Here is a 26,522-nt window from a genome sequence, read left to right as displayed (position 1 = left end):
CGCAGGAAACGGCACCGATACAGTCATCAATGTACCGGAAAAAGAGGTGAGGGAGGGGACCTGAGTCGGACTGGAACAAAGAGTGTTCCACATATCCCACGAAAAGGCAGGCATAGCTAGGACCCATGCGGGTTCCCATAGCAACACCTTTGATTTGGAGGAAGTGAGTGGAGTCAAAGGAGAAGTTGTTCAATGTGAGAACAAGTTCAGCCAGGCGGAGGAGGGTGGTGGTGGATGGGGACTGGTTGGGCCTCAGTTCAAGGAAGAAGCGGAGCACCCTCAGGCCATCCTGGTGGGGGATGGAGGTGTAGAGGGATTGTACGTCCATAGTAAAAAGGAGGCGGTTGGGGCCAGGAAACTGGAAACTGTTAAAGTGGCGGAGGGCGTCGGAAGAGTTGCGGATGTAGGTGGGAAGAGACTGGGCAAAGGGAGAAAAAAGAGTCGAGATAGGAAAAGATAAGTTCCGTGGGGCAAGAACAGGCTGAAACGATGGGTCTACCAGGGCAGTCCTGTTTGTGGATCTTGGGAAGGAGGTAGAAGCGGTCTAATTTCTAGTTTGATTTTTGTCTAATTCTCCATAATCTTTTCTTTGACAAGTCAGCTGGTGGTTTAGGCTGGAGGAGGTGATAGATAATCATTGTCAGGTTCAAGTAAGCCAGACACAGACCTAATTTTGTTAATGTTCTCGCGCTCTCTCAGTATTTCTCAGTGTATCTCCTTGCAGTTGTCATAAACTGCATGTGAGCAATAAACAATCATTGGAAAAAAAATACACGCAGCAAAGGAAAATAGATGGTGACAATGTTTGGGTCTGGAACAATTTCTACCTACACCACTATTTCATTATAGCATCTGCTGTGGAAATGAAAAAGTGGTTTACCTTGAACTTGTGCTGTGGGCTATATCTGGCAGTGCAAGTTCGTAGAATTTAGCTGTCCAATTTATTTTCAGAAATATACAACAGTTGGAGAACTTGGAAAGGCCACAGACACATTTGATGCCATAGGGATGGTGACAGAAGAACAATCGTATGGTAAGAAAGCTTCTGTAATTTTTAATTTATTTTAGTAATTCTCTTATTCCAGATGAATTTTCTACAGAATATGCTTACCTTTGTTTTTTTAACTTTTTATAATGCGGTAGGTTTGGTAAGTAATGTACTTCAGGAGTGCACTGACGGCACTGTTTTAAAATATTAAATCTTGGCTCAGGGTTAGCACTCTCACCTCTGAGCAGAAGGTTGTGGATTCAAATTCCACTTCAGTTGAGCTGAGCAAATAACCTAGACTGACACTTCAGTGCAGTACTGAGTGAGTGCTGTAATGTCAGAGGTGTTGTCTTGTGGATGAGACATTAAACTGAAGGCCTATCTGCCTGTTCAAGTGAATGTAAAAGATCTCGTGCAGTTTTTTCAAAGAGCAGTGAATTTTCCTCAACAACACTGCCAAAACAGATTTATTGGCTTTCAAAAGGGAATTGGATAAGTACCTGAAGGAAAAAAAATTGCAGAGCTACGGGGAAAGGTCAGGGGGAGTGGGACTACTGAATTGCTCTTGGAGAGTCGGCACGGGCTCGACGGGCCGAATGGTTACAGCACAGAAGGAGGCCATCGTATGATTCATCTCGTTGCTGTTTGTGGGCTCAAATTGGCTGCTGCATTTGTCTACACAAAAAGTAGTGACTATGGAGTGGGATGTCCTCTCGTTCTCTCTTTAGCCACAGGTTACAAAATATTTGTTGAATCACTAACCTCAAAACTATTCATAGGTAATGCGCCCTCATATATTTCAGAGGAGAGGAGAACACGAGTTGATGACTGTAAATAGACAGCTTGGCTGATTCTGTTGGATTGGAGCTATTCAGCAATTCCCTACTATGACTTTGCCCATAGATTAAATCTAATGTACCCAGGGAGTTCTAGCTGTAGAAGTTGTTAAATGAATAAGTAGGAAACATTTTTAGTTTCAACTGACGTTTGTACTGAAGCTCTCCTCCCTCCCCCCCCCCCCCCCCCCCGCCTTGTCTTGGCTCAGCTTTGGAATGCATTTAACATTAGCTAAGAGATTGCAGCTATCCTTTCCTGAAGGAGGGTACAGTGGATGCATGGGATAGAGAAAATAGTGGGGTTTTTCATCTGAAATCATTCAGTTGCTAGATTAATTAGAAAGTTAGTTTGTGAGTGCCATTTTTTAAATTCATATCTGTCATCATCAAAGACTAGTCCTGTACCAGTGTTTATTTTCTTTCTCTCCTCCACACCCCTGAAAGTGGTAGCTTGTATGGGGTTATGGGTTCTGTGGGTGATGGGCGCCCTTCCGTTACCTCAACTGTTTTTCGTTTGAGCCAAGACATTGAGTATTGGCAGGTTATTCTAACTTGGGAAGCCTCACCGTGTCCTCACTTGACTTGAATGCATACTATGCACATGTATGTATATCAAGAGCATGGACCTTAGTTGATTGCCCCTGGGAAACTAGGGGGCATAGTCTCAGGATAAGGGGTAGGCCATTTAAGACCGAGATGAGGAATTTCTTCACTCGGAGGGTTGTGAATCTTTGGAATTCTCTGCCCCAGAGGGCTGTGGATGCTGAGTCTTTGAGTATATTCAAGGTTGAGATAGATAGATTTTTGGACTCTAGGGGAATCAAGGGATATGGAGATCGGGCCAGAAAGTGGAGTTAAGGTCGATGATCAGCCATGATCTTATTGAATGGTGGAGTAGGCTTGTGGGGGTCATATGGCTTACTCCTGCTCTTATTTCTTATGTTCTTCTGAAAGGTGGATTGTGTGTTGGGGGGGGTGGGGGGTTGGTGGTGGTGCATCAAGACCAATTGTAATGTTCTGGATTTTGTGGTTGCAATGACTGCAAAACTGTCTGTGTTCGCCATCCCTGTGACCGAAACTCAAAAAGTTAGTATGCAGGTGCAGCAAGTGATCAAGAAGGCCAATGGAATGTTGGCTTTTATTGCTAGGGGGTTGGAATATAAAAACAGGGAGGTATTGCTGCAGTTGTACAAGGTATTGGTGAGGCCGCACCTGGAATACTGCATACAGTTTTGGTGTCCATACTTAAGAAAAGACATACTTGCTCTCGAGTCAGTACAAAGAAGGTTCACTCGGTTAATCCCGGGGATGAGGGGGTGGTCATATGAGGAGAGGTTGAGTAGATTGGGACTCTACTCATTGGAGTTCAGAAGAATGAGAGGCGATCTTATTGAAACATATAAGATTGTGAAGGGGCTTGATCGGGTGGATGCGGTGAGGATGTTCCCAATGATGGGTGAAACTAGAACTAGGGGGCATAATCTTAAAATAAGGGGCTGCTCATTCAAAACTGAGATGAGGAGAAACTTCTTCACTCAGAGGGTGGTAGGTTTGTGGAATTTGCTGCCCCAGAAAGCTGTGGAAGCTACATCATTAAATAAATTTAAAACAGAAATAGATAGTTTCCTAGAAGTAAAGGGAATAAAGGGTTACGGGGAGCGGGCAGGAAATTGGACATGAGTCTGGGTTCGGAATGGTCATGGCCCTGTGGGTAGTGGAGCGGGCCCAGGGGCCGTGTAGCCTTGTTCTGCTCCTACTGTGTTCTAATTCTGTTAGATTTCAGGAGATGGTTTTATTCCTGTTCCTGGCTGGGGTGGAGATCGCCTTTACAGAAGGTAAGTACTGCAGAAAATATAGGGACAGAGTGATCTCCTGGAAGAATTTCGATCGCCTAGATGGGTCGGAGAGGAATTTCCCAGATTTTTTTCTCCCAAATTGGCCATTGGGTCTTTATCTGGTTTTTCGCCTCTCCCGGGAGATCACATGGGTTCGGGTGGATGCAGAGTGATAGAAGATTTGAGGTTAGGATCAGATCAGCCATGATCTTATTGAATGGTGGAGCAGGCTCGAGGGGCCGATTGGCCTACTCCTGCTCCTATTTCTTATGTTCTTATGACAGCAACTTCTGGCATCCACACATGCGAATCTGAATGCGGAAATCTAGAAGATGCTGTCAGTGATTCCCGGCTCTCCATAGGGCGCGCTGTTGAAGTCCCCACAGGCAGCAGTCTTTGAGAAATCACTGAACTGATGAGAACTTCCCCTTTTAATGCTGTAATATCGCTGTTAAAACCCCCCGAAAAAGTTAATAGGAGCAGGAGTAGGCAATTTTGCCCCTCGAGCTTGCTCCGCCATTCAATAAGATCTTGGCCTCAACTCCACTTTCCTGCCCGCTCCCCATAACCCTCGACTCCCCTATAGATCAAAAATCTGTCCAAGCCTTGTTCAATGAGGTGTAGCTGGGTTTTTAACGGCGTACTAAGTCATAATTACTGCTGAACAATCTCTCTGGCCCTTAAAAACTAATTTTATATTTGTGGAATGTCATTTTTCCATGATAATTCCATATTTTTTTAACATAAAAATTTAACGTTTGATGTTTCAGCTTCAACCTCAATACCATGTGTGTGTCCCCATCTTTATTTCGCTCTCTGTAAAATTTATAAAAAGTGAAGGATAATCGGTGCATTTTACTTCCTGGTTTGCTGTCTGTGGGAATTCTTCAATGTGATTGATGACCTCAATGTTGCTGGACACGGAGAACCCCAGAATCAAGTTAACATTGGGAAAGGTGAAATCCATGCCACAGAGATTGCTAGAGCTTTGTGAACAGCTTTCTTCGAGGTCCACGGCGAGCGCCGTCACTTCGCCGCTGACCGCAAAATCCGGGCCAATGTCTTTACTACCACCCTGTATGAAATCCGCTAACTTGGCACTGACTATTAATACAACCTGTGACCTTCCTGTTTTGTATGGCTCAGTTCCACATTATATTGGGCAGAAATTTTCATGGGGTTTACTCAATCTCCTGCCATAACTTCGGCAGTAACCTCGAGAAATGGTGTAAATAGCAGGAGACAGAGGAACTTCTGTGGAAATTTTACCCTGTTGAGTTATTGTGGAAATTGCCTGAAGTGCTTTTTTTAATTTAGCTATTTAAGGTGAGGTATTTCGTTGCTGTGGAATGGATCCATTTTTTTTCTATTTTGGGCACACGGGGTCAATATTGAGCAACCCTGGATCAGCTATTGTATGGGCCCAATGCAGAGTGAGCTTCCACTGCTCTGCTCCAATAATCATCGAATAGTACAGCGCAGAAGGAGGCCATTCGGGCCATCGAGTCTGCGCGTTTTTGGAAAAGCCGGAAGATAAGCGAGCAGTTATGGCTCAGTGGGTAGCTCTCATGTCTCTGAGGCAGAAGGTTGTGGGTTCAAGTTCCACTCCAGAGACTTGAGCACAAAATCTAGGCTGACGCCCAGTGCCAGTACTGAGGGGGTACTGCACTATCGGGTGCTGCCTTTTCTGGCACGGACTCGACAGGCCAAATGGCCTCATTCTGTGCTGTAACCATTCTATGATTCTTAGAGCAATCCAGTTAGTCCCACTTCCCTTCTCTTTCCCCATAACCCTACAATTTTTTCTCTCAAGTATTTATCCAGATCCCTTTTGATGGCTATTATTGAATCTGTATCCACCACCCCATCAGGCAGTGCATTCTAAATCTTAACCACTCCTTTCGTGAAAAAGTTTTTCCTCATGTCACCTCTAGTTCTTTTGCCAATCACCTTAAATCTGTGCCCTCTAGTTATTGACCCTTCAGCCATTGGAAACAGTTTCTCTTTATTTACTCTATCTAAAGCCTTCATGATTTTTAAACACCTTTATCAAATCCCCTTCTAGCCTTCTCTGCTCTAAGGAGAGCAACCCCAGCTTCTCCAGTTTATCCACATAACTGTAATTCCTCATCCCTGGAACCATTCCAGTAAATCTCTTGTGTACCCTCTCTAAAGTCTTCACGTCCTTCCTGAAGTGTGGTGCCCAGAATTGGACACAATACTCCAGCTGGGGCTGAACTAGTGTGTTATATTAGTTTAGCTTAACCTCCTGGCATTTACACTCTATGCCTATATTTATAAAGCCCAGGATCCCATATGCTTTATTAACCTGTCCTGCCACCTTGAAAGATTTGTGCACAAGCACCCCCAGGTGTCTGTCTGTCTCTCGTGCACCCCTTTTAAAATTGTACCATTTAGCATGTAATGTCTCTCCTCATTCTTCCTACCAATACCTATCACCTCACACTTTTCTGTGTTGAATTTCATCTGCTATGCGTCTGCCCATTCCACCAAGCTGTCCATGTCCTCGTGAAGTCTGTTACTATTTTCCTCAGTGTTTACTGTGCCTTAAGTGAAACCTCTCCGATGGAATTTTCTCCCAATCTCACACCAGTCCGCCTTGCTCTTTCCAAGTGAAATTTATAGAATTGTGCCAACTAGGAACAGAGCTGTAACTACGCAGATTCATTTCATGTGGGACCTTTAACAAATGAAAGGTTGCTGATCGCATCAGTCTGGGCTAGATTTAAACCCAGATATGAAAGCACAGTATGCTAATCGATTAAACTACCTATTAACTAATGTGTTTGGGGAGGGGGTAGGAGTAGGAGGAGAGAAAGGAAAGTTTTTTGTTATATATTGGAATACAGTATCCAAGGATGATATCCAAAACCTCTCGCAAAAGTGATACTATCTTGACCGTTTTGAATGAAAATAGTCATTAAAATATTTTTCTCTCTTCCTTGGCATGCAGGCAAGAGCTTGAGTGATTGTTTTATTTTGCCATTAACTAGATCACATAACAAAGGAAGATCTGGAAAGTACCCTGAAGAAATTTACAGGAAACATTATGCAGACTCCTCCACTGTAAGTTAATACTTTTGCATTTTTTGGCAGTGTGGGGCTGATGGAGGATAATTGCTATGGATATTTTACATTCTTTAACCTGCAGAACTACTTGTTGCTTTGATAAATTAAAGAAACTTTTAGCGAAGAAACAGTCTGTAATTGTTCAGCTTTTTATAAATTGCTATCACTGCATGAGTTAGCCACCTTTAGTAAGGAGAAGTAGGAATAAATGTGCTTCTGTCTATACTTCTTTCCCCACAAACATTATGCGCACTATTAGGATGATTTTGGAAGGTTCAACTGTTAATTATCGCTCCACATAGTTTAAGTAATTAGATCACATTTATTCATCTTTCAGCATGGACATCACACACCAACAGCATGGATCATCCTGGCTGATGTCTGAGATGAAATCCATGGCTGGCACAAAAAAATGGTCAAAACATAGCATCATTACCACAAACTCCACAGTATAGTTTTCTTTTTTAAAAGCTGATACATAAGTCATTAAAAAGCAGCTATCTTTTCTTGGAACTCTAAGGAACTGCTTGAACTTCTGTCTTGTGGTTTGACATCTTAACTGATTAAGATTGCTGCCTGTAATCAGTCCTGGATGACCATTATTCTCCCACATAATTCATGCAAATTACAGAGTTCTGTAACTTGTTTAAAAAAGCTGGGGTTTTTTTCCAAGAAAGGTCAAGTAACCCTACATCATTGTGCGTTCTTTGTATCTCTCTAAGTCATAAAGCTTAAAGCTGTAATTTAGTCTGAGTTTTGCAGTTGTTATTCGAAATTCTTTAATTAAATTACAACCTTTGTAACTCACTCCAGATTATTTGTTCCAAAACGGTCTCTTCCACAGATGCCTGATATTCAGCAGCAGCCACAATGCAATTGTGGCAGAGTCTTATGCTGGTTGTATTTAATTTGACTAAAATAATGCAATTTTTTTTTAAAGGACTTTCTACACTTTTTCAAAGTAGGATAATTAAATTAAATGTAGACTGGTAAATGTTTAATCACCTTTTAAAGTATAGAACTTCCTAGGTGCTTTGGGGAGCTTGCACTTAACTGATCATTGGAAATCAGAAGGTAGAGTTGTGCCTGGATGGTGTCTAATAAGCTGTGCTACAGAGACATTGGTAGTCTGGGAGCGGGCTGCATGCCAGTGCTCTTGGCAGTAGAAGCAAGGAAGCTTGGCGAATCTGAAGCTGTGGATGTAACTTGTAGTGAAAGTTAAAAACATTTTTTTTAAACGCATCTTTAGCAACTGGTTGTTGATGAATCTTTTCGCAACCTATTGAGAATCACATCGGTCCCTTTACATTTGGCAAATGTTTCTTTGAAAACTTGTTTAATTGTTTTTAAAATTCTTACTTTCAGATATTCTGCTTTGAAACGAAATGGGCAACGGCTTTCCTGTTTGGTGATGAAAGGGGAAGCTGTGGAAGCTAAACCTGCCAGACCCGTAATGGTTTATGGTCTTTCTGTACAGGATTACAATCCTCCTCTCTTTACTCTTGGTAAGCAAAGTCACTTGTTCTGTGATGCAATGCAAGCTCAGTTCATGCAGTTTATTATTAAAAAGAGAAAGTTTCACTTATCAACCTGGGTAAGGAGAAAGCGAAGAGGTTAATTCATTTAGCGTGTGGAAGTAGCATTGTCTGGAATGGAAGGCAGCAGTAGTTAACATCTTAATTTTATTGCAATTTTTTGTTTTTATTTTTTCAGAAGCATAACAAGTGGAATGACAGTGAGATGAGTTTGCAGGTTATTAGTAGGAACATAACATTTGTAAATGCAGTGGCACTAGATACCTGTTGCTTTTTTGTTTAAAAACAACTTGTATTTATATAGTGCCTTTAAGGCAGTAAAAACGTCCCAAGGCACTTCACAGGAGCGTTATCAAACAAAATTTGACACATGAAGAAATATGAAGGCAGGTGACCAAATGCTTGGTCAAAGAGAGAAGTTCTAAGGAGTGACTTAAAGGACAAAAGAGAGGTGGAAAGGTTTAAGGAGGGAATTCCAGTACTTAGGATCATGGCAGCTGAAGGCTGCCGATGGTGCAGCTAAGAAAATTGGGGATGTACAAGAGGCCAGTCTTAGAGGAGTGCAGAGCTCTCGGGTGGTGGGGGGCTGGGGTGGGGGCGGGTTTGTAGGGCTGGAGGAGGTTACAGAGGTAGGGAGGGGCGAGGCCATGGAGGGATTTGAACACAAGGATGAGAACTTTAATATTGAGGCATTAGAATCATAGAATTATGCAGCACAGAAGGCGGCCATTTGGCGCATCGTGTCTGCTGGCTTTTCGGTAGGGCTAGCCAACTAGTCCCACTACCCCTGCTCTTTCCCCATAGCCCTGCAAATTTTTTCCCTTCAAGTATTTATCCAATTCCCTTTTGAAAGTTGCTATTAATTCTGCTTCCACCACCTTCAGTCTGGAAACCATTCACCACCACTTTGTTTTCTGTCCATTAGCCAATTTTGTATCCACACTGCCACTGTCTCTTTAATCCCATGGGCTTTAATTTTGCTAACAAGTCTATTATGTGGCACTTTGTGAAACGCCTTTTGAAAGGCCATATACACAAAATCAATCACATTATCCTCATTAACCCTCTCCATTACTTCATCAAAAAACTCAATCAAGTTAGTCAAATACTATTTGCCTTTAACAAATCCGTGCTGACTTTCATTTATTAGCCGATACTTTTCCAAATGCCAATTAATTTTGTCCCGGATTATTGTCTCTAAAAGTTGCCCCATCACCGATGTTAAGCTGACTGGCCTGTGGTTGCTGGGTTTATTCCTCTCCCTGTTTTTAAACAGGTGTCCTTTGGCACTGCCCCCATATCTAAGGAGGATTGGAAGATTGTGGCCAGAGCCTCCACAATTTCAACCCTGGCTTCCCTCAGTAACCTAGGGTGACTCTTCTAATTTGAGGATTGCCAACCTTTTAAGTACATCCTCTATTTTTTATCCTATCTGCGCTACTACCGTTTTTACTGCTGCATTGGCAGCATCCTCTTTAGTGAAGACAGATGCAAATGACTCATATTTAGTGCCTCAGCCATGCCCCCTGCCTCCACAAGAATATTTCCTTTTTGGTCCCAAATCGGCCCACCCTTCTTTTGACTATCCTTTTACTATTTATATGTTTATAAAAGACTTTTGGATTCCCTTTTTATATTAGGCACTAAAGTATGCTCATACTCTCTCTGTCACTCATTCTCTTATTCAGAACTCCTCTGCACTTTCTGTATTCAGCTTGGTTCTCGACTGTATTATGAACCTTACATTTGTTATAAGCCTCCTTTTTCTGTCCTATTTTAATCTCTGTCTTTTGTCATAGAGGGAGCGCTAGCTTTGGATGCTGTCCCTTTCCCCGTCATAGGAATTTGTCTATTCTGTACCCAGACCTCACCTTGTTCAATTACTGGTTTGCTGACCAATTTTTGTTTCCAATCCACCTGGGCCAGATCACTTTTCAACTCACTGATATTAGCCCTCCTCTAGTTAAGTATTTTTACGCTTGATTGTTCCTTATACTTTTCCATAACTATTCCAAACCTGGTATGATCACTGTTCCCCAAATGCTCTCCCACTGGAACATGCTCCATTTGGCCCAGAAGTAGATCCAGCACTGCTTCCTTCCTTGTTGGGCTGAAAACACATTGATAAAGTTTTCTTGTACACATTTCAGAAATTCCTTCCCCGCTTTGTCCTTTACATTGTTGCTATCCCAGTCTATATTCGGATAATTGAAGTCCCCCCATTATCACTACTTCTGTAGTTCTAGCATCTTTCTGTAATTTGCCTGCAAATCTGCTCCTCTGTCTCTTCCCATTATTTGGTGGCCTGGGAGCCAATGTAGATCAGCGAGCACAGGGGTGATGGGTGAACGGGACTTGGTGCAAGTTATGTAATCATAGAATGGCCATTCAGCCTGTCGAGCACGTGCCAGCTCCTTGCAAGAGCACCTCAGCTCTTCCCACTCCTCCACCTTTTCCCTGTAGCCCTGCAAATTCTTTTCTTTCAGGTACTTATCCAACTCCCTTTTGAAAGCTGTGATTGAGTCTGCCTCCACCACCCTTTCAGGCAGTGCATTCCAGATCCTAACCACTCGCCGAATATTTAAAAAAAAAAATTAATTTTTTTTTTTTCTTCTGACGCCTTTGGTTCTTTTGCCAATCACCTTAAATCTGTGTCCTCTGGTTCTCAACACTTCTGCCAATGGGAACAATTTCTCTCTTATCTACTCTGTCTAGACCCCTCATGATCTTGAACACCTCTATCAAATCTCCTAATCTTCTCTGCTCTAAGGAGAACAACCTTAGCTTCTCCAGTCTATCCACGTAACTGAAGTCCCTCATCCCTGGAATCATTCTCGTAAATCTTTTCTGCACCCTCTCTAAGGCCTTCACATCCTTCCTGAAGTGCGGTGCCCAGAATTGGACACAATACTCCAGTTGAAGCCAAACCAGTGCTTTATACAGGTTCAGAATTTCCTTGCTTTTGTACTCTGTCTCTATTCATGAAGCCCAGGATCCCATAAGCTTTTTTAACTTCTTTCTCAACCTGCCCTGCCACCTTCAACGATTTGTGCACATATACCCCCAGGTCTCTCTGTTCATGCACCCCCTTTAGGATTGTACCCTTTATTAGTTTATATTTCCTCTCCTCATTCTTTCTACTAAAATGTATCACTTTGCACTTTTCTGCGTTAAATTTCATCTGCCACGTGTCCGCCATTCCACCAGCCTGTCTGTCCTCTTGAAGTTTGTCACTATTCTCCTCGCTGTTCACATACAAGCAGCAGAGTTTTGGATGGGTGCAAGGTCAGAAGCCAGCCAGGGAAGCTTTGGAAAAGTCAAGTCGGGATAACAAAGGCATGGATGAGGGTTTCAGCAGCAGATGAGCTGAGACATAGATGGACATCTCTAAAAACAAGCGTCTTTTCTCCGAAATCTGAGTGCAGTATTTTAATTTAAATCAACCAGCTGTCTAATCCAGTTTTGACTGACTATTGCAGATTAATTTTTACCATTCATTTGAAATGTACTTCTGAATTCTAATTTCTTTCCTATTTCCCCTCATGCTCTTTCTGAGCTCATCTTATCTTGTACAATAGTCCCACCTCCTGCTCTCTTGACTCCATTCCCACTAAACTGCTGACCACCCAGCTTCCCTTCATGGCTCCCGTGCTAGTTGGCATTGTAATCGGTTCCCTTTCCTCAGGTACTGTCACCCTCCCTTTCAAATCTGCCATCACCCACATCCTCAAAAAAAGAACACCCTTGACCCCCTCTCTCCTTACAAACTACCGCCCCATACCCAACCTCCCTTTCCTCTCCAAAATCTTTGAACGTCGTGTTGTCTTCCGATCTGCGCCCATCTTGTTCGCAACTCCATGCTTGAATCTCTTCAATCAGGTTTCTGCCCTGCCACAGGACTGAAAGGGTCCTAATCGAAGTAACAAATGATACCATTGGTGCACTATTCCTCCTCATCCTTCTTGACTCCTTTGCAACCTCTGACACAGTCGACCACACCATCTTCCTCCAACGTCTCTCGTCCATTGTCCAGCTGCGTGAGACTGCCCGCGCTTGGCTCCACTCTTGCATATCTAGTCATAGCTAAAAAATCTCCTGCAGTGGCTTCTCTTCCTGCCCGGCACTGTTACCTCTGGAGTCCCCCAAGGATCTATCTTTGGCCCCCTCCTATTTCTCATCGACATGTTGCCTCTCGGCGACATCATTTGAAGACATCAGCTCTACCGCTTCTGTGTTGTCAACCTGCTTATCCAACATCCAGTCCTGGATGAACCACAATATCCAACAATTTTTTTTAATAGCTGGCCTGAATGCAGTACCTGTTCACTTTCTATGACAGCATTTGGTTTCTGTTAGCTGAATGTGACGACATACAGACCGTAAACTTCTGTCTCCACTTCACAACTGAATGTGTATGCGAGGGGCCATGGTGATAAGCAAAACTTTGGGGTGCGAGTATGCAAATGGAATTGATCTCTTACTGCAAAGTACATAAATTGGATTAAAAAGGCATATGGAATGCTGATTTATCAATGTTTAGCTTGGTAGAAAACTGGATTTGTTAGAACTGCTCAGTCAAGTATGCAATCATTTCGATTTTTGAAATGCGTTTGCTTTTTGGGTTCTAAATTCATCAACTGAACAATATTTTGACACAAAGGGAAAGACACAAGCTTTTGCATAAATTTGAAGTTGGCACTTATTTAAAATGAGCAGGTTGGAAAACATTCGGCAGATCGTAAGCACTTCACTTTGGTGCGCTTGTGAACAAAGCTCAAGTACTAGAACTGTAACCTTTTAATTGCACTCCCATACAAATTTTAAAAATGAGTGCATGCAGACCAACTTTTAACCTATTTGCAAAGCAGACTCCTTCGTGATTAATCTATGGAGAATAATGTCATGAAATACTTTCTTAATTTAACTTAATGATTATAATTGACAGTACTGGTGAAAGTGATGAATCAAAAATAAGGTATCCAGGATAATGGAAATAAAGCCCATGTTTTAGCCAATCTCTTTCGGAGCTAGATTTTTTTTTAATTGGTTATGCAATGACCACGAAATCTGCTATGACCAGTTTATTTCTGAGGATATCAGCAGCAAATAAAATGGTCAGCACAAGACAAAAATGTTAAATTTGTCTTTTGTTTTTCAGCTTTTTATTCTTAAGATTATAAAATCATGTGGAGCATGGCAATTACTGACCCATTAGTCTTGCATCAGTACCATGTAACATAATGAAATCAATGATCAGGAGCAAATTGGAGGATTATCCATACAATAATTTAGTGAACAGCAGTTGAGCTGGATTAGGGGTCGAACCTGTCTGACCAATCTCTCTGTTTTTGAAGTGATATCCCATGTGGATTTTGGACAGCCCAATGATGTGATGTAGCTCAACTTCCAAAAGCATGTTTTTTTTAACATGAAAGCCTGCAATTTCAGCTAAAACTGGTGAGGTTTCAGGGTAGAATGGATAAGAAATGGGTTGAAAGGTGGGAGCCAGTGGGTACTTGTTAAAGGAATAATACTGGGGGGTGGGGTCAAGTACTGAATGGATTGTCCCAGGCTTTGGCAAACTGGTCAAATTCATGGATGATACCAAATTAGTTGAATCTGAGAAGGCAGCTGGGGAACTTGGATAAAATTAGTATGTGGGCAGATATATGTTATGTATAGTGCTCTGATCAAATTATACCAAGTACTGTGTCTAGTTCTGCTTGTCAAGACGTAAGGAAGACGATCAAGCCCTGGAGGTGGTTCAGAGAAGTGCCATAAGACTGGCCACTACCATCAGAAGACTCAAAACCTGGGCTTTTCAGCTTTGAAAGCAAGTGATTGAAAGATGATCTGATAGAGATCTTTAAGATACAGTAAATGGTAGAAAAGTGGATCTGGAACACTAATTCAATTTAAATGTTAATGGGACAAGTTTAAAACTATTAAAAGGCAAATTAGGACATAAGAATGCAAGAATTAGGAGCAGAAGTAGGCCATACGGCCCCTCTAGCCTGCTCCTCCATTCAAGAAGATCATGGCTGATCTTCAACCTCAACTCCACTTTCCTGCCCGATCCCCATATCCCTTGATTTCCCCTAGAGTCCAACAATCTATCTATCTCAGCCTTGAATATACTCAAGGACTGATGGGAAGCTTTTGCAAATGCAGATTGGGCGACCGCTTTGCGGAACACCTCCGTTCAGTCCGTAAGGGTGACCCTGAGCTTCCGGTCGCCTGTCACTTTAATTCACCGCTTCACTTCCGCTCTGATCTCTCTGTCCTCGGCCTGTTACATTGTTCCAATGAAGCTCAACGTAAGCTCGAGGAACAACACCTCATCTTTCGATTAGGTGCTTTACAGTCTGCCGGACTCAACATCAAGTTCAACAATTTCAGATAATTATCCCTGCCCCCATTTTTCATGCTGTGATTTTTACCACGCCCATTTGCAACATTTTATCTTTCCTGCCTCTTACAAAAGTACAGGATGTTCTTTCAATTCCTTCCTCCCCTCCTAAACCACCCCCCCTGCTGTCTCTGCACCTGCTTAATATCTGTTACATCTCCAGCTTTTTCCAGTTCTGATGAAGGGTCCCAGACCTGAAACAACCCTGTTTCTCTCTCCACGGATGCTGCCTGGCCTGCTGAGTATTTCCAGCGTTTTCTGTTGTTATTTCAGATTTCCAGCATCCGCAGTATTTTGCTATCGTACTGATAGGAAGCTGTTCTTTGCACTTGAGTAATCAACATGGAATGGGCTTTCGAGTAGAGTAGTGAAGGCAAAAACCCTGGAGATGTAAGACGTAGATGATGTGATGGGGGGGACTTAGAGTCTTCTGCATTCATGATGAGGAGGAGGCCATGGTGACGAGGAGGACGGAGCGGCTGAGGGACATCGTGCTCCCACTGCCACTGGATGCCAAAGAATTGACTTTCTGAACACGGCACTGTAAGAATAGCTGACGTGTCCCTACGGGGAGTAAGCATTCCATTGTACTAGTTACATATGGCAAATAAAAAATTGAATTGAATTGAGGTCAAATGACCTTGCTCAACTGTATCTCTTTTGTGATGAATTCTAGGAATATATTCTACAAAACTGCTGCAGTAGATCCAGAACAGTTAACTCGTTATAGACCCCCTGATCTTTTGTATCAAATGTATATTTCTCTATATGGATGTTATATATTTGCTTTTTGCACTGAATAAATAACATTCTGTTTAACCATCCAAAATGCAGAGACAGGCTTGTAAAATGTTGCTAGGAGAAGGACTGCTGACGCTGCATGCTCCAAATTATCTGGTTAAAGTGCTGTGTTTTTATTTCAGATGTTGAATGTGGTGGTGGCTTTTACATCCGTAGTTTGGTTAATGACCTTGGCAAAGGTAGGAATAAATAAGCAAACTTATCTCGTAGCAAAACAGAAAAAGCTGGAAATCTAAAAAGATTAGTAGCATAAACAGTTTTTTTTTCCTGTTATAGCAACCTCCATGAAATGCCATGTCATATGTTAATGCAATATATTTTATTTTTGTTAGAGCTTTCTTCATGTGCCCATGTAAAGGAGTTGATCAGAACCAAACAGGGTCCTTTCACATTGGATGAACATGCACTTCGAGAGGAGAAATGGACAATAGATGAAATAGCAAAAGCTATAGAGACCTGCACGCAGTTAGTTCCATCTGAAGCAGGGTGTAAGAAATTGAAGGCAAACACTTTGGGAAAACTCTGAACAAGCAAAAGAAGCTGATTGATGTCGAGATGCATTTCTTGATGGTACAAAACAGAAAGTAAGGAAAATACAACGTAATCTGAATTATTCTGCTGCACTCTTGTGTATCTCAACACATTTTGAGATTCAAACAGCTCTGAATAAGCCGCACGTTAAAGAATATATTCACTTTGAAAATGCCAACTTTTGACCCTCTCTGTTGCCCAATTAAACTGCAACCTGCTTTACGTTCTCCAAAAGCTGTTGCTCCTCAGATGGACGTTGTCAATAAGGGAAATCCAGTCAACATCCATGAGATTTTGCTCTGTTGAAATGCTTATCAAACATAATTCTCCCCTTTGCTTAATTTATTACTTCCTAATTATTCAATAGAAACTTCAGTGAATATACTGTTATTGAAGCTGTGTGTTTGATTAATAATGGATAAGTTTCTTCATTGCTGTGCATTGGTATTTATAACCCTGGAATGTGAATATTTTTATATCTGAGCATGCAGGATCTTTTCCTGCAACTTTGCCCCTCGGGTATGCGATGCGTGTTGTAATATCCTCCTATTTCATTAACAACGATGATCTCGTTCATTATAAATGACCCCTTCACCCCTTTAGCCAATTCATCACTAGACCATATATATTTATTTTTATGTACTAAATGTCTAATGTGGGTCTGTCACGTCCAAACAATCACATTTTGTTACAACTGCAAAACAACATTTTTAAAAAAGCAAACTGGTCACTGTCCAAGTCTGAAATTTACAAGCCATTACATCTGTCCTGAAACAACAGCTTGTGTAACTGCAATTATTTGGATTTGCTTTAAGAGCATTAGCCTTAAAAGGACAGGCTAGGTTAGCAGCTAAACATCAGAACCATGCTCTAGACCCCAGATTACCTTTTGAGTAATGCTTTGGAAGATCCTTTAGTTATTCAAAATATTGAATGGTCGTGCGATAAATTTTCAGATATTTTGGAGTATATTCGAAAAGGTTTTGAGCTATTGCATGTATAGCTTTGCAATTCAGTCTGACCGTCCATATTTTAAATGAATATAAATAAAGCCAGCTCTGATGCAGAACAGCAACCATCAGCTCGGCCAAACTGGGCTTCTTGCAAGCTATTTCGGAACAGTAACTGAAAAGCCTTAAGCAATCTTAGCAGGATGTCAGCTGCTGCTGAGTTAAACATTTATAATGAGTATTGCAGCATGTCTTGTATGGTAACCTAATTTCTGCAGTAAAACAGATTTGTTAAAATACATCGATCTTTATGCTTCTATGGATGTGAGAAAAAACAGTTTAATAGTGTTAATAACAAATTAGCTACTTGGATTGAAACCTAGTTTCTCTGTGGCATGAGTAGTTTCTAATGAAGTTACATTTTGTTTATTTTGGATATCCTGTTCAAATTATCCACATAAGTGGTTAGAAGCAGGGTAGTTATCCCTGTCCCGAGTGCCAACAGGCGACAAGCTGATCCTCCTTGGCGACTTTAACGCCAGAGTTGGAAAGGTGTGATCGGCAGTGAGGGGGGAGGGAAAGCCAACTCCAACGGTACCCTCCTCCTGACTAAATGCTTAGAACATGGCCTTGTCGTAACCAACACCTTGTTCTGTCAGAGACAAGTACAAGGCTTCATGGCAACACCCTTGCTCCAAGCACTGGTGTCTGCTGGACTACGTCATTGTCTGAGCGAGGGACCACAAGGATGTCCGCATCACCCGCGCCATGACAGGAGCTGACGACTGCTGGACAGACTACTGCCTAATCCGCTCTGTCATCTCCATCAATGTAGCCCCAAAACGGTGGCGACAACAGAAACAATGCCGCAGGAAAATCAACGCTGGAGCACTCCAAGACCCTGCTAAGAAAGCCCTGTTCAGCCTGTGCCTCACAAACAACCTGACGACTCCCAGTGATTCAGAGACAGAGTGCCCACAGCGCCGGGTCTGCACTCGAGGCCCCCATAATCAGCACCCGTGAAGAGACGTCCGGTCACTCAACCAGGAAACACCAAGACTGGTTCGACGAGAACGACCAGGAGATGCAGGCGCTAATAAGCCGCAAGCGCAAGGCATTCCTGATCTGGAAACAACAACACAACTCGAGAGCAAGAAAGCAGCTCTACAGACGCCTGAAGGCCGAGGTCCAACAAAAAACTTGTGACCTAAAGAACAGATGGTGGGTGAAGAAAGCGCAGGAGATCCAGCAACATACAGCATATTTCCTTGATGCATGTGAAACCAACTAGTTGAAGGTGGTAATGCTGGCAAGTTCGTTGGGGTGTTCATAGCAAATTAACTCGAACTTCACCATTTGAACAAGTTATTAGCCGTCAGAGAGGTGGTTTTATCCATCTAGTTACTTTGTTTAATCCCCAATTGTTGTGAAAGGATATTGTTCAAATGCATTGCTCCGCTCTTTCTCTATTCATGAACTTGGCTTTGTGGTCCCCTTCAGCCAGGAGTATTGATTTGGCATCCCTTGCTATGGTGAGGCTTTTTGTATGTTTGGTGTAATAACTATTTTTAAGTTCCTGGAAAAAAGCTATTCATTGTTTATGATTCATCATGATTCCAAAAATCCAGCAGTTCAGATTGTCTTGAGGATGTGCAGACAGACACATCTATGACTGTTTTAGTAATTCAATAAAATTACAATTTATGAACATAATTCAGTTGCTTTATTTTGAAACACTTGCCTATTATCTAATAATCAGTGTTGTGAAAATTACCTGTATAATAACCGGCTTTAAAACAGTAAGGATTTCCACTGTCTTCAGGATGCAAAGAAGTCAGTGCATTACTTTGAATGTTTTGTAAACTGTTTGAAACCAGACTGAACAATAAATTCTATCTTGTAATACATGATCTGGAATGGTTACCAACAAAGCTGCACCAAGACTAGAAAAGAGGACTGTAGTGTTACTGTTCTGTGGTAATAAGATGTGATGCCAGCCCTTTACAAGACCCATGATCGCTCTTCAGATAAAGCTGGCTGACTGCAAAGGTCCACTCACACTCTACTTGTCTGCTCACGTTAATTACTCTTTCAGCAACAACTGAAATACTCATATTCCTGGTAAATTCAGAAGTGTCATTCCCATGGGATATTACCTGGAATGCCAAGTAAAAAACCTAAGCTTGAGCAGGTGAGAGATTTTTGAAATTACTATTAAGTAGAATGCGTGGCATGCAGCCTGATTTATGCTGAGCAAGATTATTAAAATAAGATATTGTGTTAGTGTCCTTAACTTCTGCTATTTTGAACTGCTTAACAGTTGGTACAGATAAAAATAATTGCTCTGACTTTTTTGAATAAACTTCTCTTCCTAGTTTAGTACATGTCCTCTCTCACATTTTGTTTATGGCTCCCTTATAAGAGTAGCTGTATACAACTTTTTTGGATGGTAGTTATAGCTGGGGTATAATACCATTGCAGATTCCACTGGCCTATGACGTGGTGGGTGAAAAGGGCTATGCTGGAAAATAACCTCTCCCTATACTCTCCTGATTCAAATGTGTTTTTCTTTATATCTGAAAACTCTGAGCCTCTACCTTATTTGTGTGATGTACAGATTTGAAATATAGCTGTGATCCAGAATTTGTCAGCCACGCTTTTATATGTATTTCATTTTATAATCTTTTTTCTAGTAATAAAGCATTTCTGAACTGAGAATACAAGTCTACAAAGGACTGTTTTGTTAACCAGCTTGATTGCATTTAATTTGTTCACTGTGAGCAAATGTGTTTTGTAAATAGAAGGCAAATTTGTGCATTGTTCCAACTAAAATGTTGACCTTGGGCACCTGCAACTGCACTTTAAACAGGGAGCACAAAACCAAATTAATGCAGACTTCTTTTAACTTACAGTATACATTTTTTTCTCCAATTTTTGTGATACTTGAAGTGTCACGGCAAAACCTTTTTTTAGAAATTGCATTCATTTACTTTGTTTTTTTTTCATGCTTCCATCTGTGCCACTTACCTCCTAAGATTTCAACAGAGATCCTAAAATTTAACAGTTCAAGGTGACTCCTCATGCTTTTGAACCAACATTTACTTTCTGAATCTGTCATGTCGAACTGTTTTTCGATTCTCCGATTTGTACTAACCATCTCAATCCTCTGTTCTAAAACTCATCTGTTTGCACTCCTGGTAAACATAATGGCCCAGAAATTCAGGTCGGGGGCTTCCCGCAGGTGTAAGTCCCCGACCTGCACTTAGCTTGCGCGCCGGCCATTGAGCTGTGGGCCCCCGTGGAATTCCGATCCTGGGCCTGCTCCAGCTGCCAGCACGCAGTGCTTGCGTATCCCAGGGGCGCAGTTAGTTCGATGCATCCCCTGGGACCACGTGGGCCATGGGGAGCCAATTGGAGCAGGGAATGCTCCCTTCATAAGTTTGACAGGAAGAGCTGTCAAAACTTATAAATACTATGGGCCCCAAAACATCACTAAATCTTCAAATAATTTTTTTTTAATCACTTTTTAAATAAACTATAAATTACATGAAATAACTATTTTAAACAATAATTTAAATTTTTGAAAATTTTTTTCCTTACATTTGAACAATGTGTAAATCATTTTACAATATCTATATAAAACAAATTTGACTGCACCAGCAGTTATACTAATGTTTGGCATGTTGGTAATGTTTCAACGATTCTCACCACTTTCCCACTGAACATGATCAGCTATGAGCCTTTAATCTCATCTGTCACTGGAATATGTACCTATATACTTGAGTTGTATTGTAAAATCTAACTTTTACTAGCGACTTTGATTTGATTGCATTTTATATCATTCAGATGTGAGAGATTTCCTCTGTTTATTGGTGATGACAATATTGGTTAAAATCTGCTGTCAGATAAAACTGAATTCTCCCTGTAAGTATGGCAGAAGAATCACCAATTGAGGATAATGCCATCCAAAGCATAACTAAGCTTCAATCAAAGACTTGTACTTCAAACAAAAGCAAAATACTGTGGATATCTGAAATCTGTGGAGCGAAAAAGTGTTAACATTTCAGGTCGATAGCCTTTCATCAGAAGTGGAAGAAGATTTAACAGTTTTTAAGCAAGTGCAGAGCCAGGGAAAATTGGGTGAGGGGGATGAAAGAACAAAGGACAATATGGATGTGATAGGGTGCTTCGGCACATTACAGCCTTTGGGCCTCAACATTGAATTCAATAACTTTTGATCAAAATCACTGCTTCTATTTTCTTGGGATAACCGGTGCTAGTAATGGTTCTCTTGTAACCATTTATACCTCCTCTGGGCACATCTTTTTGTTTCTTGTCCCATTGCCACTCCCTTTGGCCTTGTACCACCATTTTGTCATTTAATCACTCCTGCCTTCTTCCCTATCACAGACCTTTCCTTTTGTCTCATCTTTGTTTTCAAATCCCTCCATGGGCTTGTCCCTCCCTATCTCTCTAACCTCCTACAACCCCCCGTGACACCTGCACACTCCAATTCTGAACTCTTGCACATCCCTGATTTTAATCACTCCACCATTGGTGGCCGTGCCTTCAGGTGCAGAAGCTCTAAGCTCTGGAATTCCCTAAGCCTCCTTTAAGACGCTCCTTGAAACCTACCTGATCTGCCTTAATATCCCCTTATGTGGCTCACTGTCAAATTTTGTTAATGCTCCTGTGAGGCACCGTGGGACATTTTACTACATTAAAGGTGCTGGAAAAAGGCAAGTTGTTGCCCTCCTCTCCGCCCCCCCCCCCCCCACCACCCCCAAATAAAGTAGGGGAAATAGAACCAATTATGTAATAGGATTTAACACGCTAACAAACTTGGCTGTAAACTGGACAGGAGTGGAAAATAAACATACCCCGCTGCTCCTCTTCGAATTGTGCTATGGGATCTTTTAAATGAAAAGGCATTGATTTTAACATCTCATCCAAGGACAGCACAGCACAGTACTCATTCAGTCTACAAATTGCTCAAATAAGAGTGGGGCTTGACTCCACATCTCTCTAACGAAGACAAGAGTACGACCACTGAGCCTATACTGACACCCAAGTGAATACAGCAGCACCACCCATCTGTAAAGCTTAATAAAAGTTGCATTGACTGATAAAGAAAAAATGCATTTATATAAAATAAATACAGAAAATGCTGGAAACACTCAGCAGCTCGGGCAGCATCGACGGAGGAAGAAACAATTAACGTTTCAGGTCCCTGACCTTTTTGTGTCTTTTAACACTGACATGTTTCTGGATTTATCTGACGTTAATCTGAGAATTTCAGGTAATTTATAGTTAACTATTACAATTAAGTTCAAATCAAATCAACAGAGTTTAAAACTGCACACAGTGTCTGCGGATAAGGATCAAGGAAGTAGTGCCAGTCGAAGTGTCTATCTGCAGGATGGTATTTCTCACCTACCGCATTGGTTCTGAGACGATGAGATTTGTTAACACAAAGGAGAAGAGGTTGGGTGATATGGTGGACTGGCTTCATTTATGTCAGCCCACCAGGCAGGGGTTGCTGCCAGGGATGTTTACACCGAGTGAAGGCAGTGGCCAGTTTGATTGGCAGTACAAGTAGCCAATCTCCAGGCATGAAGAGCCGGGGGTGGGCCATAGGTTAAGTTTTTTGCCTCCTATCCAGCTATGAAAGAATATACAGAAACACAGGGAGGGAGATAACGTGCAAGAACTCAGAGTGGAAACGCTCTCGGGGGTGAAATCCTTTTTAAGGTTAGAACCAGTTAGCTCAGTGATTACTGACTTGTGAAAGTGAAGCTAGGCCTGTATTAGGATCTGTTTGTGTAATAGGGTCTTTTCAATGTTATGAGAAGTAATCGAGATTAGATTGAATTTCACAAATCTCTGATTAGTCCTGTATTTTGTGTGAAATAAACCAGCTTCTTGGTTTCGTGTTGGCCCATTCTCATTAGAGTACGTATCAGGAGATAGGAGTAACAGATGTGTGAGATTATAGTATTCAGTGTATGTATCATGGGCCTCATTGTTATGATCCCAAAGATGTGCTATAACTGGCTATTAGGCAGTAAAGGTGACCGTCTGATTATAAGGGATGCAGGGTCCCTTATTGGAGAAACCAATGACATTTGTCCCAAGAGTATATCTAGTGCAGATCCCAAATCTATAAGCAGCTTTCATGTCCTCGGGATGTTTCAAAGTGCTTAACAGCCAATGAGTTATTCTTGTTGAAATATAATCACAGGCTTTGTAGGAAAACACAGCAGTGAATTTGCATACAGCAAGATTCCACAGATAGCAATGAAATGAATAATCGGTTACTTTGTTTTAATAGCAGGGGTTGAGGGTGGAATGTTGGTCAGGACATTGGGCGAATAATTAGATTCTGCTGCTGACTGCAGCAGTCTGAACACTTTGGTCAGCAAGATATTCTCTCTAGTGATCGGCCTCATCACCACCTTGTCTTCCTCCAGGCTGCTCACTCATTCGACCCATTTTTTGTGCAAAAACTGCAGTGGACACAGCAGGCAACAATGATCTTAGATGTTTGTTGGGCTATGCTGTAGAGATTGGTCCAAGCAATGGAATCGCTATTTCAAAGAACTGAAGGTCTGTTCTAGTTTAACCTCAGAGCCTATGTGGATTATATTGCACCTCTCCTGAGCTCTTGTTCTCTGGTACCACGCTGGTGTCATGAGTTACAATTGAGTATTGTGTGCAGTTTTGGTTGCCTTATCTGAGGAAGGATGTTCTTGCTATGGAGGGAGTGCAGCGAAGATTCACCAGGCTGATACCTGGGATGGCAGGAATGACGTATGAGAGATTGGGTCGATTGGGCTTATATTCGCTAGAGTTTAGAAGAATGAGAGGGGATCTCATTGAAAGCTATAAAATTCTAACAGGACTAGACTGTCGGACAGGAGGAATGGTGGAAATGGACTGGCGGCGCGCACAGACGCAGCGGCTTTGCTTCTCCCAGGACGGTGCTATTTACATTTAATGTTAATGTTATTTGTACTGGACTCATGGGAGCTTGCAAGATCACATTTCGTTGTTCATGTACTTGTGCATTGTACAATGACAATAAAGTTGAATTATTATTATTATTAGATGCAGGAAGGATGTTCCTGATGGTGGGGGGAGTCCAGAACCAGGGGTCACAGTCTAAGGATAAGGGGTAAGCCATTTAGGACAGAGATGAGGAATTTCTTCACCCAGAGAGTGGTCAACCTGTGGTATTCTTTACCACAGAAGGCAGTTGAGGCTAATTCATTAAATATATTCAAGAAGGAGTTAGATATATTTCTTAAGGCTAAAGGGATCAAGGGATATGGGGAGAAAGCAGGGACAGGGCACTGAATTTGAATGATCAGCCATGATCTCGTTAAATGGCAGAGCAGGCTCAAGGGGTCGAATGGCCTACTCCTGCTCCTATCTTCTATGTTTCTATGTAATGATGCCCAGCATTGTGGGAATCCTGCCACATAGTGGAAGTGAAGGGCTCTTGCTGCTGGCTGCTTTCACAGGAAAGGTGAACTCCCTGGCAAACATGGCATCATGATATAACTGTGGACAGAAGGTTGGGAGATTTCTAAATATGTGGATGACACCAAATTGGGGGGGGGATAGTCAATACTGAGGAGGACTGCAACAAGTTACAGGAGGACATTAATAAACTTGCAGAATGGGCATATAATTGGCAAATGAAGTTCAACACATAAATGTGAGGTATTACATTTTGGTAGGAAGAATAGGGAGGTCACATCACTTGGAGGGTGCGAGTCTAGGTGGGGTGGAAGAACAAAGGGATCTAGGAGTACAAATACACAAATCGCTAAGTTGCACCACAGTTGCAAGGCCATAAAAAAAAAGCAAACCAAGCACTCTGGTTTATTTCTAGAGGGATAGAATTGAAAAGTAGGGAAGTTATGCTGAACCTGTATCGAACCTTGGTTCGACTACACTTGGAATACTGTGTATAGTTCTGGTCGCCATATTATAAAAAGGATATAGAGGCACTGGAGAGGGTGCAGAGAAGATTTACAAGGATGATACCAGAAATGCGAGGGTATACATATCTGGAAAGGATGAACAGGCTGGATCTCTTTTCTCTTGAAAATAGATGGCTGAGGGGTGACCTAATCGAGGTCTTTAAAATTGAAAGGTTTTGATAGAGTGGATACAGAGATAATGTTTCCACTTGTGGGGATGAGCATAACTAGAGGCCATCAATATAAGACAGTCACCAAGAAATCCAATAGGGAATTCAGAAGAAACTTCTTTACCCAAAGAGTGGTGAGAATGTGGAACTCGCTACCACAGGGAGTGGTTGAAGCGAATAATATAGATGCACTTAAGGGGAGGCTGGACAAACATGAGGGAGAAGGGAATAGAGGGTTATGCTGATAGATTTAGATGAGGAAAGACGGGAGGAGGCTCGAGTGGAGCATAAACGCCGGCATTGACTGGTTGGGCCGAATGGTCTGTTTCTGTGCCGTAAATCCTATGTAGATGTGACTGAGATCTCCCACATTTACCTGGAAGCATCTTACCACATAAAAGTTTAAAGCAGCTACAGCTTTGATAACCACTGACACCTCTATCTCTCTGCTGGAACTGGCTGCAGGAGTGTACTGAGACAAGTGATGACTTCCTTTGGGAATCAAAGTCGACACTAGCAGGTTTCTTCAGACAGGTCCAGATAAGAGACTTTGGCCCTGTAGACTTGTCTGTCTTCGCTGGCGTGTCACTTCCTCCTCCTTCTCAACCTGGGAGATAATGAGCTCTTAACAACTAAAGCTGTAGTCGGTGGCAAAAAAGGCTGTCCGGTTTTAAGTAGCTGTCCGAAGACTCAAACTACATTTAATAACTTCCTTTATGCAACAAGACTGGAACAGTACAGATACAGTAGATACAGCAATAACACCAATGTAGTGAAGGGAACAGGCCTCCCCAGCCTGTTTTATAGAAGTGCTTAGCCTACTGGTCGTAGCTCCCACCTCCTCATCACTTTATGGGAAGGACCCATTTAAATAAATTTGCAGACAACAATTGGCCTTGCACATGGTCTGTGCATAGATTCAAAGTTGTATTATGCCACTGTTGTATTATTGTGCACAAAACGTATTGCACATGGAGTAGGCCTTTGCACCCAATAATATGGGGAGCCAATGCACTTCAGTACAGCAACAACAACTTGCATTTATATCGTGCTTTTGAGGTAGTAAAATGTCCCAAGGCGCTTCACAGGAGCATTATCAAACACAAATTTGACACCGAACCACATGAGATATTAGGACAGGTGAGGAGGTAGGTTTTAAGGAGCGTCATAAAGGAGGAGAGAGAAGTAAAGAGGTGGAGAGATTTAGGGAGGGAATGCCAGAGATTCGGGCCTAGGTAGCTGAAGGCATGTGGTGGAGCGACTAAAATCGTGGAGACAGAAGAGGGCTGAATTGGAGGAGTGCCGAGATCTCGGAGGGTTGTAGGGCTGGAGGCAGTTACAGACATAGGAAAAGACGAGGCCATGGAGGAATTTTAAAACAAGGATGAA

The 26,522-nt window shown here is 42.0% G+C and overlaps 1 protein-coding gene and 1 long non-coding RNA gene across 2 annotated transcripts in view; one reads left to right on the top strand and one right to left on the bottom strand.

The window, feature by feature from the left end:
* Positions 1–17,274, top strand: part of trub1 (TruB pseudouridine (psi) synthase family member 1) — a 69,360-nt gene extending 52,086 nt beyond the window's left edge. The window contains 6 exon segments of the mRNA XM_085994426.1: positions 952–1,033; positions 6,674–6,746; positions 8,115–8,254; positions 15,617–15,673; positions 15,827–16,008; positions 16,010–17,274. Coding sequence (XP_085850552.1) covers positions 952–1,033; positions 6,674–6,746; positions 8,115–8,254; positions 15,617–15,673; positions 15,827–16,008; positions 16,010–16,042 — 567 coding nt within the window. The 3' untranslated portion in view covers positions 16,043–17,274.
* LOC147113410 (uncharacterized) overlaps positions 1–26,522 on the bottom strand; it is a 70,687-nt gene that overhangs the window by 13,575 nt on the left and 30,590 nt on the right. The window lies entirely within an intron of this gene.

Source organism: Somniosus microcephalus, chromosome 8 (genome assembly GCF_052327205.1).
Source record: "Somniosus microcephalus isolate GS21.2 chromosome 8, FLI_Smic_1.0, whole genome shotgun sequence".
Classification (NCBI taxonomy): domain Eukaryota; kingdom Metazoa; phylum Chordata; class Chondrichthyes; order Squaliformes; family Somniosidae; genus Somniosus; species Somniosus microcephalus.
This window is presented reverse-complemented; position numbering and strand designations above follow the sequence as displayed.